The sequence below is a fragment of the Hordeum vulgare genome, chromosome 2H (assembly GCF_904849725.1).
Source record: "Hordeum vulgare subsp. vulgare chromosome 2H, MorexV3_pseudomolecules_assembly, whole genome shotgun sequence".
NCBI lineage: Eukaryota > Viridiplantae > Streptophyta > Magnoliopsida > Poales > Poaceae > Hordeum > Hordeum vulgare.
The window spans coordinates 198,582,849-198,596,437 of NC_058519.1; the positions used below are offsets into that span (position 1 = coordinate 198,582,849).

Below are 13,589 nucleotides of genomic sequence, written 5' to 3' on the forward strand. Positions count from 1 at the left end.
CAGGGAGTGTTTGGCTACTGGATCTACCCGATGAAAGATGGTAGCTCAGGATTTCTTCAACCGGTTTGGATGGCGGTCCAATAGTAGAATACATGGATAGGTTTCTAGTCCTATTTTACGCCGGTTGTGGCTTTCTTTTTCTTTCATTTATTTACTTTTCAGCCTTTTCATAGGTTGTTTCTGGACTACAACATTACCCGAGATTTCAAATAAATGTGGCCATATATGCATCTTTCTGATGCAAAGGCCAGAGGTGAGCCTCCTTATCTCAAAAAAAAAGTCCAACTCACCAACTTCAATTTTTGCAATATTTGTATTTTGTAAGCACAATGTATTATATCAGATACTCGGATTACCAATGGTGCCATCGCGAAGACATCAGTTGGTGGCGTGCATGAAGGCCACGTGGCAGGTGCGGTTTGCCCTAAGAGCATCTCCAACAGGCGCGCTATACAAACGCCGCGCCGTAAAAAGGCAGTTTTAGCGCGCGCGCAACGCGGCGGCAGCTCCAGCGGGCGTGCAAAAACGGCGCGCGTGCCATTTCCAATTCAGCGCGCTGGCCGAAACGCAATCCCGCGCCCATTATTTGTTGCGCCAGCTCCCGCGCGCGCGACTCTCCCGCGCTCGCTCCTGCTCTCTCCTGTGCTCGCTCTGCACTCTCCTGCACTCGCTCTGCACTCTCCTGCGCTCGCTCCGCCGCCCCCATCCGACCGCGCCGTCGTCGCCGCTCGAGCCACCGTTCGGCACTTCCCCGGCCTATCCCCGCGCCACCGTCGCCGCCCGCGCCCGCCGGCGACCACTCAAGAGCTTCCCCGGCCTGTCTCCGCTACCGCCGCCGCCGCCCACGCCCCCCGGCGACCGTTCAGGCGCTTCCCCGGCCTCCCCGCGCCGCCGCGCTTCCGCCCCACCCCCTCCTAGTCCGGCCGGCCCTCGCGCGCCTCCGACGTCTGAGGAATAGCGCCCGAGCGCTCGCTGCCGCGCCGCGCCCGCAAGGTGTTCGACAAAACGCCTACAAGGTATGTATTGCTTCAAACTTATGAATTTGGTGCATGTTTTGAATTGTAGTTTTTATAGTATAGTATTGAACATTGTAGATGAGTTCGTCGTATGATTCTTCCAAAGAAGAATTTGATATGGAAGAGGAGGAGGATCTTGCAATGATCATAGCTATGCGTATCAATAAAAAACCGAAGCACGGTGGTTCGGTTATGGGTCGGGAAAAAAATTGGAGAGATAGGATTGATGCCCATAACAGATTGATGAAGAACTATTTCGTGGAGAATCCCACGTACCCGGAGTCGTATTTTCGTTGCCGGTTTAGGATGAGCACAGACTTGTTCAAGCGCATTGCAGAGAAACTAGCGAGCCATGACCGGTTTTTCCAGCAAAGGAGGAATGCTGCCGGAGAGCTCGGGCATAGCACCTTTCTGAAGGTGACAGCCACTTTGCGTATGTTGGCATACGGTATCCCGGCTGATTTAGTTGATGATCACTTGGCTATGGGTGAGAGCCAAGCCATCATGTGTGTCAAGCGCTTTGCAGTGGGAATTGTGCAAGTGTTTGGCGAGGAGTACTTGAGATCTCCCACTGCTGAAGACGCCGCAAGGCTACTGGCGATGAACAAATCTCGCGGCTTTTCTGGCATGCTTGGCTCAATAGATTGCATGCATTGGAGTTGGAAGAATTGTCCAAAGGCATGGCATGGGCAATTCCACGGCCAAAAAAAGGGTTCCACTATAATCCTTGAAGCGGTGGCCGATCATGAGACTTGGATTTGGCATGCATTCTTTGGAATGCCTGAATCTTTGAATGACATCAATGTTGTCAACCAGTCACCACTGATGAATAAGATTGCGAATGGTGAGTTGCCACCGGTGCAGTTTGTAGCAAATGGACGTACGTACAACTATGACTATTATCTAGTGGATGGCATCTATCCAAAGTGGCAAACCTTCGTGAAGCCGTTGAAAAAGCCAGAAGGTAAGAAAAATCTTGATTTTCACAATGCTCAGGCGGCTGCTAGAAAAGATGTGGAGAGAGCATTTGGGATTTTGCAAGCCCAATTTGCTATTGTGAGAGGACCGGCTAGATTTTGGGATCAAAAAATGCTTTGGTACATCATGCACGCTTGTGTGATCATGCACAACATGATCATCGAGAATGAGCGTGGCCAAGATGTAGACTACTCACAGTATGAGCTCTTGGGACATCCCGTGCGAGTGCGACGGAGGGCTGAAAGGGTAGCCCGTTTTGTTGCCTCGTATCATGTCATTCGGCGTCCCGCAACACACAATGATCTTTAGAAGGATCTGATTGAAGAGTGGTGGGCATAGCATGGACGACAAAGAGCATGATTTGATTGCATTATTTGTATTGTATTGTTCATAAACTATTGGTTGTGTTTATTGCATTATTTGTTGTACTGAACGATAAACTATTTGTTTGAGTTGTAATAACTATTTATTGTTGATTTATTTTATTTGTTTGATCGTTTTCTCTTATTTTTTGAAATGTATATGTGGTTTGTGCCTACTGCGCGTGCTGCATTTTTGGGCACTGCTGGAGCGGCGCGCGCGCTGCATTATAGCGCGCCTGTTGGAGCCAGCGCCTATCCCTGCGTTAAACCAGTCGGCGCGCGCTGTAAATACATTTTTTAGTTGCGGCGCGAAGCGCGGCTGTTGGAGATGCTCTAAGGTTTTATATAAACCAAGTGTTTCAGCTGGCGCAAAAAGAAAAATTGTATTAAGCCGAGTGCCACGTTTGCTGGCTAGCGGCATACACGTATGTAAGCCAAGTCATGCATGTTCGTCATGTGCCCTCACGTTCGTATTCGGCTTAGGTCCGCGTAGGCCGAGTACCTGTATTTCAGCACTCGGTTTACACATTCTTACTAGACGATTTTCATGTAATGTATAAAACGAGGTGAAGGCCTTTTTCGATAATCCAATAAATAGAAAACCCAATCAATACAATTACACTGGCGTATTATGCCATTGTTCAGTAAAATTTCTACCACCAAGGGGGCCGAGTTTATTATACATATGACGTAGGGTCTTTCCCTGCATCAAAATAGGTTATTTTGGCAAGAATGGCATATATAATGAATACATCATCAGTCTCAGACTTATCTCGGCTCAAGTTCAGTAATCGAAACTTCGTTTGGTGACATAGGTGATCTGCTGGTAGAGTGTGAAACTCCTGGATATGGATCCGTGTGCATGCCTGAGTAGTTCATGTCACTCTTTTGAATGCAAAATGCTGGCCTAGATGGAGCTTGGAGAGACACAGTGCTGCTGCTTAGCATGACAGTCACAATCGACATCATCGGTATATCAGCTGGGTCTTCTTGAACACACAGAAGTCCAATGTGCATGCACTTCAGCATCTGGTCTCCAGGAGAATGGCTAGTCATAGACGAATCCATGATCTCTACAATTGTTCCCATCGTCCAGTGCTCCCAGACCTGCGTTTGGTAGATGGATTATTTCATTTCTATTGTTGTTATTACAAATTGTAGCTTTGCCCATAAGCCGAAGCTTATAATAGTCAAAACCCAAAGTACTCACCAAACTTAAGAGATCTACAGCATGTTCGGAGTCATATGCAACACTGTTTCTTTTTCCAGTAACGATCTCTAAAATCAAGACGCCGAAGCTGAACACGTCTGACTTGATAGAGTAATTCCCACGCATAGCATACTCGGGGGCCATGTATCCGCTGAAATGAAAACATTACGTTACGGACTCATGCACTCTCACATAGACATAGTATCTTATAAGAGCAATGTCACCAGCACTTACTAGGTTCCGACGACACGGTTGGTGACATCATGGGATTGGTCACTTCCAAATAGCCTTGCTAAGCCAAAATCTGAAATCTTAGGATTAAACTCAGAGTCTAAAAGAACGTTGCTCGATTTGAGGTCCCGGTGAATTATCTTCAGCTGAGAATCTTCATGAAGATATTGTAAGCCTCGAGCAATCCCATTGACTATCCTAAATCTCATCCTCCAATCTAGCTGACTGCTCCTATCAGGATCTATCACAAGGAAAAGAAACATCAGAACCGTACACAATATATTTTAGTTGTTTGTTTCACTGTTGCAAAATGGTTTGGTGAGTTGCCCTACCAAAAAGAATGGTGTCAAGGCTTTTGTTGGGCATGTATTCATACGCAAGTAACTTTTCTTGTTCCTCCAAGCAAACACCAAGAAGTCTCACTAAATTCTTGTGTTGAAGCTTAGCAACCAAAACAAGCTCATTTTTCAGCTCCTCTATCCCTTGGCGGGAACTTTGTGAGAGCCTTTTAACTGCTATTTCTTCATTGTCAGGAAGGATTCCCTGTACAAATGTAGATATCTATTTACTAGAAGTGCAATTTACAAAATAGAAACCCTTTGCGAAATGATTAAATTAGCACCTTATAAACCACACCAAATCCTCCTTCACCAAGTTTATTGCTTTCATCAAAGTTATCTGTTGCGGCTCGTAGAGTTGATAGATCGAGAATGAGTGAATCGATAGTCTGTATGGCCTCTTGATTTTTTGGATCTATCATAAGAGAAAAGACATTATAATAATGGTGTAACGCATGAATGTAACTATTTCCGAATGCCAAAACATTAGTTTCAATTCTATAGATCATTTTTGAGAAACTGATTCCACTTGTGAACAAGAAGAAACTCATATGTTTAACCAAAAAAAAAATAATGGACTTACATGATAATGATGCCTTTCGTGCCACCGGTTTGCTCTTCCTCCTCCATTGACGAAAGCAAATTACAACAGCTGCCAGTATTGCAGCGACTATCGGCAGTGCAATGGCTAAAATTCTAACAGTTCCATTCCTTGTGCTTCCTGTGAACGAAAGGCGCCAGTCAGTACAAGATACTCCCTCCGTTTCATAATATAAGTCTTTGTAGAGATACCACTAGAGGACTACATACGGATGTATATAGACATACTTTAGAGGGTAAATTTATTCAATTTACTTTGTATGTAGTCCCTTAATGAAATCGCTTAAAAGACTTATATTTAGGAACGGAGGGAGTACATTAAAGAGAATCCTACAAGACACTAAGAGATGATGCATCTGCCTTGTTGTCACACATCTTTAAGATAATGAAGCTACTATGTTGAAAACTGCAAAGATATCACTGGAGTAAATCCATTAATATCTTTGATGTCTAGTTGTTTACAGTGCTGAAAGCTTTATGTCTTGCCTCTTTGAATTCGGATATGGGCATGGGTAGCAAATCTGAATGTGTTATTTCGCCCGAGTTCCAATGCCAAGGAATATACTCTCTCGAAAACAAAAGGAATAAAAATATATGGTTGCACTTTTAGTTGTAAACAGCCATGAAAAGCCTGTGTAATGACTAATGACCCATCGAAAAAGGAAAAAACCCATGTGCTCATGCGCAAACACCAAAAGATATTTTGTTCGTCAATATACTTTCTTAGACCAAATCGTGGAAGAGTGCTATAAATTCCAACACGGACCCTTTGCAGAATAGTTTTTATGGCTGGCAATCAACCAAGCATGCACGCCTGGCCCGGTCATCGCAAGACTTTGAACTCGTATAATTCTCCGTTTTGTCCAGTCAATTAACAGATAGCTACGGGACTACTGATAGCTACGGGACTGCGCAGAAGTCAAGACCAAACAACAGAAATTTCCAAAGTTTCTTGTTGAGAGCAATCTTTCCCTCATTTACTTACTTTGTTAGTTTACCAAGGTTTGTTAAAACTGCTCTTTGTCTCAGCTGTTGTACAAACTAATTTATTCCGAGTTCTTTACAGAATTCTGAAGTTTGCATTACTTATTTTTAGCACAACTGAATCAAACTGTAAAAAGGCCCCTGGCTGGTGTTGACAGTGCATAATTATATGCTGGAATCAAATAAAATAATAGGATTGTGGTGTGTAAATCCAAATGGACTCACCTCCTCCGACTGGTGGTGGCGTCACGTTGTCTGGCGCTGGAGATGGAGCTTCCCCCACGGATGGCGCCGGGAGCTGCAGCAGAGAAGGCCCGGTGAAGAAGGGATACTGCTCATACCTGTAGTTGCACCGTAATCCAAGAACCCTAGCACCCCGCCTCCCGGTGAAGTACTTGGGGATATACGTGATGATATCCGCCAGGCAGCTCCGGCAATCGGCCGGTGACATATCTGGCCTGCACTGCGATTGACCGTAAATCTTGGGATTGGCCTTGTCGATCGTCTCGAACCCCTCCTCCCCTGTGCCGAACCGCCTGGAGGAGTTCACGGCCGCGTATTCCGCGGTGGCGTTTATGAGTATGCTCACGGCGGCGTCGAACACCTTAACTGGCACGGTCACGTTCTGCAAGTTGGACAGTATGAGGGCGCCGTTGTCGCCGTTGGTGGCGGAGAGGATGTTCTTGTTGGAGAAGACAAGGTAGCAGGTGTCGTAGTAGACGGCAGCGACCCTATTGTAGGGGCAGAGCTGCTGCGCGTCCTTGAAGCCGTTGGCCACGCAGTCGCCACAGGCGGAGGCGTTGATGTCGCCGCGGCAGAGCGCGAGCGCGTTGACAATGTCCGGAACGGTGCCGACGCTGGCGAAAGCGAAGAGCGTCCGCGAGGAGGAGACGTTCTTGGGAATGGTGGTGGAAAGGGCCTGGATGTTAGCCTGGTAGGTGCTGTTCTGGGTGAAGTTGCTGGTCATGTCGCATTTCGGCCACTGGGAAGATGCCAGCGGCGGGAGGAGCAAGGCCATGAGGAGGACAGTGGCGGCGGCAAGGTAGGAGGGGATGCGGCCGCGGTCGTGCGAGGCCATGGTGTTCGGCCGTTTGGGCGAGGCGGCGAGCCGTAGAGCTAGCGGTGGAAGATGCGGCGGTGGCTCGACTCCAAACTCCAAAGTAAACCGAAGCAGGGTGGAAGGCTTTATGTTGAGGGGTGGGTCTTGCGGCCTTCTGGGGCTGGTTTGACTGGACTACTGTACAGTACTGGAGACTCGTTGGTAGTTCTGAAACGTGGGGCCTCCTATAAATGCTCGCGCGGCCCAGCCACTCAGCCGGAAAACCTATTTGACGCTGTTTGCGTCAAATAGTCAACCAAACGCACAGGGGCCCGAACAAATGAGCCAGCCAATCTCCCTCTGCACACAGTTCCGTTTTTTTCTTTTCTCTTTTGTCCTTATTGCACTTTCGTTTTTTCCGTTTTTTGCTCACTTCGTTTTTCTGTTTCTATTTTTTTATGGTTATTTCTTTTAAAACTAAGCTCATGTTTGAAAATTGTTCTTGAAATTCAGAAAATCTTTTTGCTTTTATAAAAATGTTTTAAATTTCATATAAGTGCCGTTTTTCAAAAAAAATCATAACTTTAAAAATGTTTGGGATTTCAAAATTGTTCATTATTTTTACCAAATGTTCTATTTTTCAAAAAAGTTTATTGTTTCCTTTTTCATTTTTTCCTTCACTTTTGTTCCTTTTTTATTTTTCCTATTTTTTAATTTTTATTTTCTAATTTTGTTTGAATTTGAAAAAATGTTCTCATGTTCAAAATTTTGTTCACAATTTATATTTCAATGTCTGTGCTTCAAAAAATGTTCTTGCTTTCAAAATGTGTTCATATTTTCTATTCATGTTTCAAAAATTGTTTCATATCCATAAAATTGCATGACTTTTCAAAAAATGTTCCTTTTTTCGTAAATTGGTCATAATTTTCAAAAAATGTTCTTGTTTTCACATCTTTATAAAAATGGGAACGCTACCCATCCGTCGATTGATTTTTAGAAATTATCCATCGCCTCGACATCCGTTGGATTTCTGACCTGATAGCCGTTCGACACCCGTTCGATTTAGTATCCGCGCCCCGCATGCTCAGTCGTTATTTCCCACAACAAGCGGTCTATTGCACAAACTAGACAATCTTTCCCGGCCCCGACAGAGATGTGCCTCGGACGGCGCCGCCGCCAACCCACCGCAAAATCAGCCCGCCGCCGGCGTGCAGGAGCTAAACTGAAGTTTCTACAAAACTTTGTCCCGGCCTCGACAGACCCGTGTCCAGCGTCATCTTGAAACGACCGCACTGCAGAAACAACAACCGTGTTGTAGAAATAATAACAGGTTGGAGAAACGACGGCCCAGCCACTGAAGTAAACCGATGAAGGGTGGAAGGCTTATGTTGAGGGGTGTACGGGAGGTAGGGCCTTGCGGCCTTCTGGGGCTGGTTTGACTAGACTACTGTACAGTACTAGAGAGTCGTTGGTAGTTCTGAAACGTGGGGCCTCCTATAAATGCTCGCGCGGCCCAGCCACTCAGCCGGAAATCCTATTTGACGCTGTGTGCGTCAAATAGTCAACCAAACGCACAGGGGCCCGAACAAATGAGCCAGCCAATCTCCCTCTGCAGACAGTTTCGGTTTTTTATTTTCTCTTTTGTCCTTATTGCAGTTTCGTTTTTTCCGTTTTTTACTCTCTTCGTTTTTCTGTTTCTATTTTTTATGGCTATTTCTTTTAAAACTAAGCTCATGTTTGAAAATTGTTAAATTCAGAAAATGTTTTGGCTTTTATAAAAATGTTCTAAATTCCATATATGTGCCATTTTTCAAAAACAAAATCTTAACTTTAAAAATATTTGGGATTTCAAAAATGGTCATTATTTTTATTAAATGTTCTCTTTTTCAAAAAAGGTTATTCTTTCTTTTTTATTTTTTCCTTCACTTTGGTTCCTTTTTTATTTTTCCTACTTTTTATTTTATATTTTCTAAATTTTGTTTGAATTTGAAAAAATGTTCTCATGTTCAAAAATTTGTTCACAATTTATATTTCAATGTCTGTGCTTCAAAAAATGTTCTTGCTTCCAAAATGTGTTCATATTTTCTGTTCATGTTTCAAAAATTGTTTCGTATTCAAAAAATTGCATGGCTTTTCAAAAAATGTTCCTCTTTTCGTAAATTGCTCACAGTTTTCAAAAAATATTCTTGTTTTCACATCTTTATAAAAAGCGGAACGCTATGCGTCCATCGGTCGATTTTTAGAAATTATCCATCGCCTCCACATCCTTTGGATTTTTTAGCTGATAGCCGTTCGATCTAGTATCCGCGCCCCGCATGCTCAGTCGTTATTTCCCGCAAAAACGGTCTATTGCACAAACTAGACACTCTTTCTCGGCCCCGACAGAGATGCGCCTCAGACGGCGCCGCCGTCAACCCACCGCAAAATCAGCCCGTCGCCGGCATGCAGGAGCTAAACTGAAGTTTCTACAAAACTTTGTCCCGACCTCGACAGACCCGCATCCAACGTCATCTTGCAACGACCGCACTGCAGAAACAACGGCGTGCAGGATTGCTCATATATTTAAATAATGTTCGTATTTTGAAAAATTCTTCATAAATTCAAAAAGATTTCCATTTATATTTTTTTTCGTAAATACAAATGTTGTTTAAGTTTCAAAAACTCAAAAAATATCAAAATCGTAACCTTTTAGAAAAGGTCATTAGCTCCACGCACAATTTTAAACATACAAAGGTCACTAGTCTCGTTGGCTAGGAGCATGCTTAAGAAACAGGAGGTCTCTTGTTCGATACCTCCTCTGCAATATGCCATAGCGAGTGGTGCATAGCAGCTCCCCGCTCAGTCAGGTCCGCGCTGTTTGCGGGAGCTCCTACATGCCGCTCATTACGGTAGGGAGCCCCGACGACGCACCGGGGGGGGGGGGGGGCTGAATGAGCTGGCCTAGTTTTATTTGAATCAAAAACATTTTCGAATTTGAAGAAAATTTTAAACAAAACGTAAATAAGTTTGGAACCGCGAACATTTTTTGAATCTTGAGAACAAAATTTTGAAAAAGAGAACAATTTTGAAAAATCTCGAACAAATTTGAAAGCGCGAACAAATTTTTAAACACAAACAGTTTTTCAATGGTGAAAACAAAATATGAAAGCGAGAACAATTTAAAAAAATTGAAAAATTTGGAAGCGCGAACATAATTTTAAAGCACGAAACTTTTTTGAATTTTGAGATTTTTTTTGAAAAGGAGAACAATTTTGAAAGACCCGAACAAATTTTTAAATCATGAACTTTTTTTGAATTTTAATAACAAATTTTGAAACCGAGAACAATTTAAAAAAGTGAACAAATTTGGAAGAGCGAACAATTTTTTAAAGCACGACCATTTTTGAATTTTGGGAGCAAAATTTTGAAAAACTCCGAACAAATTTTTAAAGCACGGCCATTTTTTGAATTTGAACGACAAATTTTAAAACCGAGAACAATTTTGAAAAAACATGGACAAATTTGGAAGCGCGAATTTTTTTTAAAACACAAACATTTTTTTAGTCTTGAGAACAAAATTTTGAAAAGGTGAACAATTTTAAATAAAACCCAAAGAAATTTGAAAGCGTGAACGCATTTTTTTAAGCACGGACATTTATTGTATTTTGCGAATGTATTTTGAAACTGAGAACAATTTTGAAAAACGTGAGCAAATTTGGATGCCTAAATAAGTTTTTAAATCACAAACATTTTTTGAATCTGGAGAACAAATTTTGAAACTGAGAACAAATTTGAAAAACACCAAACAAATTTGGAAGCGCGAACAAAATTTTAAAGAACAAATTTGTTTTGAATTTTGAGAACAAATTTTGAAACCGAGAACAATTTTGAAGAATCCTCAACAAATTTGAAAGTGTGAACAAGTTTTTCATGCAGAAACATTTTTTGAATCTTAAGAAGTTTTTTTGTAGCTGAGAACAAATTTGAATCTTAAGAACAACTACAATACATTTTTTTGAAATCGAGAACAATATTTCAGAAATCCAAAGATATTTGTTGAAAATCCAGAACATTTTTTGAAACAGAAACAGAGAAATAAAAAAAGAAACAGAAAAGAAAAAGGAAAAATGAAAAAAAACAGTTTATGAGAACCTTATAGAAGTTTCCCAAAACCAAAAAAACCGACTAAGAAACTGTAGAAGGTTCCAAAACCGGGCACAGCTCCGCTACCTGGGCCAGCTGGCCCGATCCCGTGCCAGCTCTATGCGAAGCCTTGACATGGCTTTGCATAGAGTGGTAAATAGGGTTTTCCGCTGTTTGCGGCAGGGACTCCTCGCACGCAAAGGTGGGATCGCGCTGACTGGGCTGGGCCAATTGGTTTTTATGTCACAAAAATCTAGAAATTAACTTTTCTTGTTATTTCCTTTTCTTGTTATTTCCTTTTCTTGTTATTGCCTTTCTTTTTTTCTTTTTTTAAATTTCTTTCATCTTCTGTGAAAACGAACAATTGTTGAATGTCCCATCATTTTTTGAAAACATGAACATTTTTAAAACGGAGAAAAAATTAGAAAGCACAAAAAAAAATTAGCGCACGCGCATTTTTTAAATATTGAGAATAAATTTTAAAACCGAGATCAATTTTGAAAAATCTTGAATAGATTTGGAAGTGCAAACAATTTTTTAAAGCACGAACAATTTTTGAGTCTAGAGAATAGAATTTTGAAACGGAGAACAATTTTAAAAACCATGGAACAAATTGGAAAGCGCGAACAAATTTTTAAAGCTCAACAAATTTGAAATATTAAGAACAAATTTTAAAACCGAGAACAATATGGAAAAAACCTGAACAAATATGGAAGCGTGAACAATTTTTTAAAGAACGAACAATTTTGAATCTTGAGAACAAAAATTTGAAACCGAAAACAATTTTGAAAAACCTCGAACAAATTTTGGAAGCACAAGCAATTTTAAACATTTTCTAAAATTACAACAAATTTAAAAGCACGAAAAAAAATTAAATCATAAACATTTTTTGAATCCTGAGAACAAATTTTGAAACTGAGAACAATTTTGAAAACTCTTTAATAAATTTGGAAGCGAGAACAATTTTTTTGAATCTTGAGAACAATTTTGAAAAACCTCGAACAAATTTGGAAGTGCGAACAAAATTTGTAATTTTATATATTTTCTAAATCTTGAGAAAAAAATTTAAAATCGAGAACAATTTTGAAAAATCCTGAACAAATTTGGAAGCGCTAACAATTTTTGATAGCGCTAACAATTTTTTGAATCTAGAAAAGTAAATTCGGAAGCTCTAACAATTTTAAAAATATTTTATGAATCTTGAAAACAAAATTTTGAAACGAAGAACAATTTTGAAAAAACCTAAACAAATTTGAAAACATGATCAATTTTCTCAAGCGCGAACATATTTTGAATCTTGAGAAAAAAATTGAAACCAAGAACAATTTTAAAAAAATCCGAACAAATTTGGAAACGCAAACATTTTTTGAAAATCCCAAAGATTTTTTGAAGTTTTGAATGTTTTTGAAAAATGGCAACTATTTAAAATCTAGAACATCTTTTAGAAAACAAAAATATTGTTGCTTGGAAGATTTTTGTCAAAACTCCAAAACATTTTCTGAAAATGCAGAACATTTTTTCAAACAGAAACATGAAAGAAAAAAATATAAAAAAAGAAAGAAAACGAATAAACCGGTTCAAGGAACCTTCTAGAAGTTCTCAAAACCAGAAAACCCGAGTTGGAAACTCTAAAAGGTTCCCAGATCCGGGATCAGTGAGAGGCGCTAATGGGCCAGCCCTTTAAAATCTCTCGCCTCGCTACCGTGTGCGTCTCCCCGACAACTAACAGCTGCGAACTGCAAATAGGAGATTCTGGCGCAACGTGGCGTGGGGTCGGGAAGAAAAACGGAGACGAGTGGGAGGGAGTACTCCACATGAGTTTACGTGGCCCAGATCGAACCTTCAATTATGTTTTTTCTGGGCTTTTTTAGGGATATTTTTTTTGAACACGCTCCAGATCTAAGTGTTTATATACATGCGCATACACTCATTTCTATAAATGCACACACATACATCCAAAAACACTAAGTTGTCATATCATCTTGAGATTTACGAAGTCATCGTAAATGCCTCGTCGCCGACAGAAACATCTTCTTTCACTGAATGCGCAACGCCGAAAATTCTAAAATAATTTCAAAATAAATGCAAGTATCAAGACTTGAAACATGATGAGTTGAGAATACCAGAGTCTCTCTAACCATCCAACCATAAGTTGGTTCACCTTTTTCTTTTATTCACAAGAGGAAAAAGATGCAATGATTTCCACACAACAACAAGTGTCGAGTTAAGGCAGGTCCCCTTTAAACTTGATGGACTTTGTCCTCGCCGTGCGGGTACATGCATCGGTGCATTTGGAACGAGAGAAATCTGAAGATTTCTTCTTTTCTTCTTGGTGTATATATATTCTTTTGTTGAATTCCTCTTCTTTATCATGCATTGTTCTGCTCGGCCCAAACAGTTTTAGCGTATTTTACTGTTTGGCTAACGGAAGTTGAGATTACGCTCTCGGCACAAAAAAAGTTGGTGAGTCGAGATGCCATCTAAGGCAAAAGGGGGCGATACCGAGACGCCGCCCGACGCGCTCGGGCTGGCCTCCGGCGGCGCCGCTTGTGAGGAGATCGTTCAGGCCTCCGGTGGTGAGATCCTCGGCGTTGCTCCTGATGCGCCCAGGGCATCTGCTTCCGCGCTGCGCAAGTGTGCTGCATCTAAGGATGGGCAGGCTTATGCGGCTGCGGATGTTGGACGGGGCGATCCAGGGAGGATCAGGTT

The 13,589-nt window shown here is 41.5% G+C and overlaps 1 protein-coding gene across 1 annotated transcript; it reads right to left on the reverse strand.

The window, feature by feature from the left end:
* Nucleotides 1–2,913: 2,913 nt before the first annotated feature.
* LOC123426121 (cysteine-rich receptor-like protein kinase 6) lies at nucleotides 2,914–6,797 on the reverse strand. Its single transcript, XM_045109905.1, has 7 exons — nucleotides 5,945–6,797; nucleotides 4,719–4,856; nucleotides 4,420–4,550; nucleotides 4,130–4,340; nucleotides 3,801–4,038; nucleotides 3,567–3,717; nucleotides 2,914–3,463 (listed from the first exon to the last, which is right to left on the reverse strand). Exons 1-7 carry the CDS (start codon nucleotides 6,795–6,797, stop codon nucleotides 3,125–3,127), a joined length of 2,061 nt encoding a protein of 686 aa, XP_044965840.1. The 3' UTR covers nucleotides 2,914–3,124.
* Between the last annotated feature and the right edge of the window lie 6,792 nt (nucleotides 6,798–13,589).

Bases quoted from the DNA above. Each gene is read 5' to 3' on its own strand.
- LOC123426121 (XM_045109905.1), bottom strand. From the start codon at position 6,797: ATGGCCTCGCACGACCGCGGCCGCATCCCCTCCTACCTTGCCGCCGCC. The intron at 4,341-4,419 runs GTGCTAATTTAA...ACATTTGTACAG, and splicing joins GATTTGGTGTGGTTTATAAG to GGAATCCTTCCTGACAATGA. The intron at 4,039-4,129 runs GTAGGGCAACTC...TCCTTGTGATAG, and splicing joins CCTTGACACCATTCTTTTTG to ATCCTGATAGGAGCAGTCAG.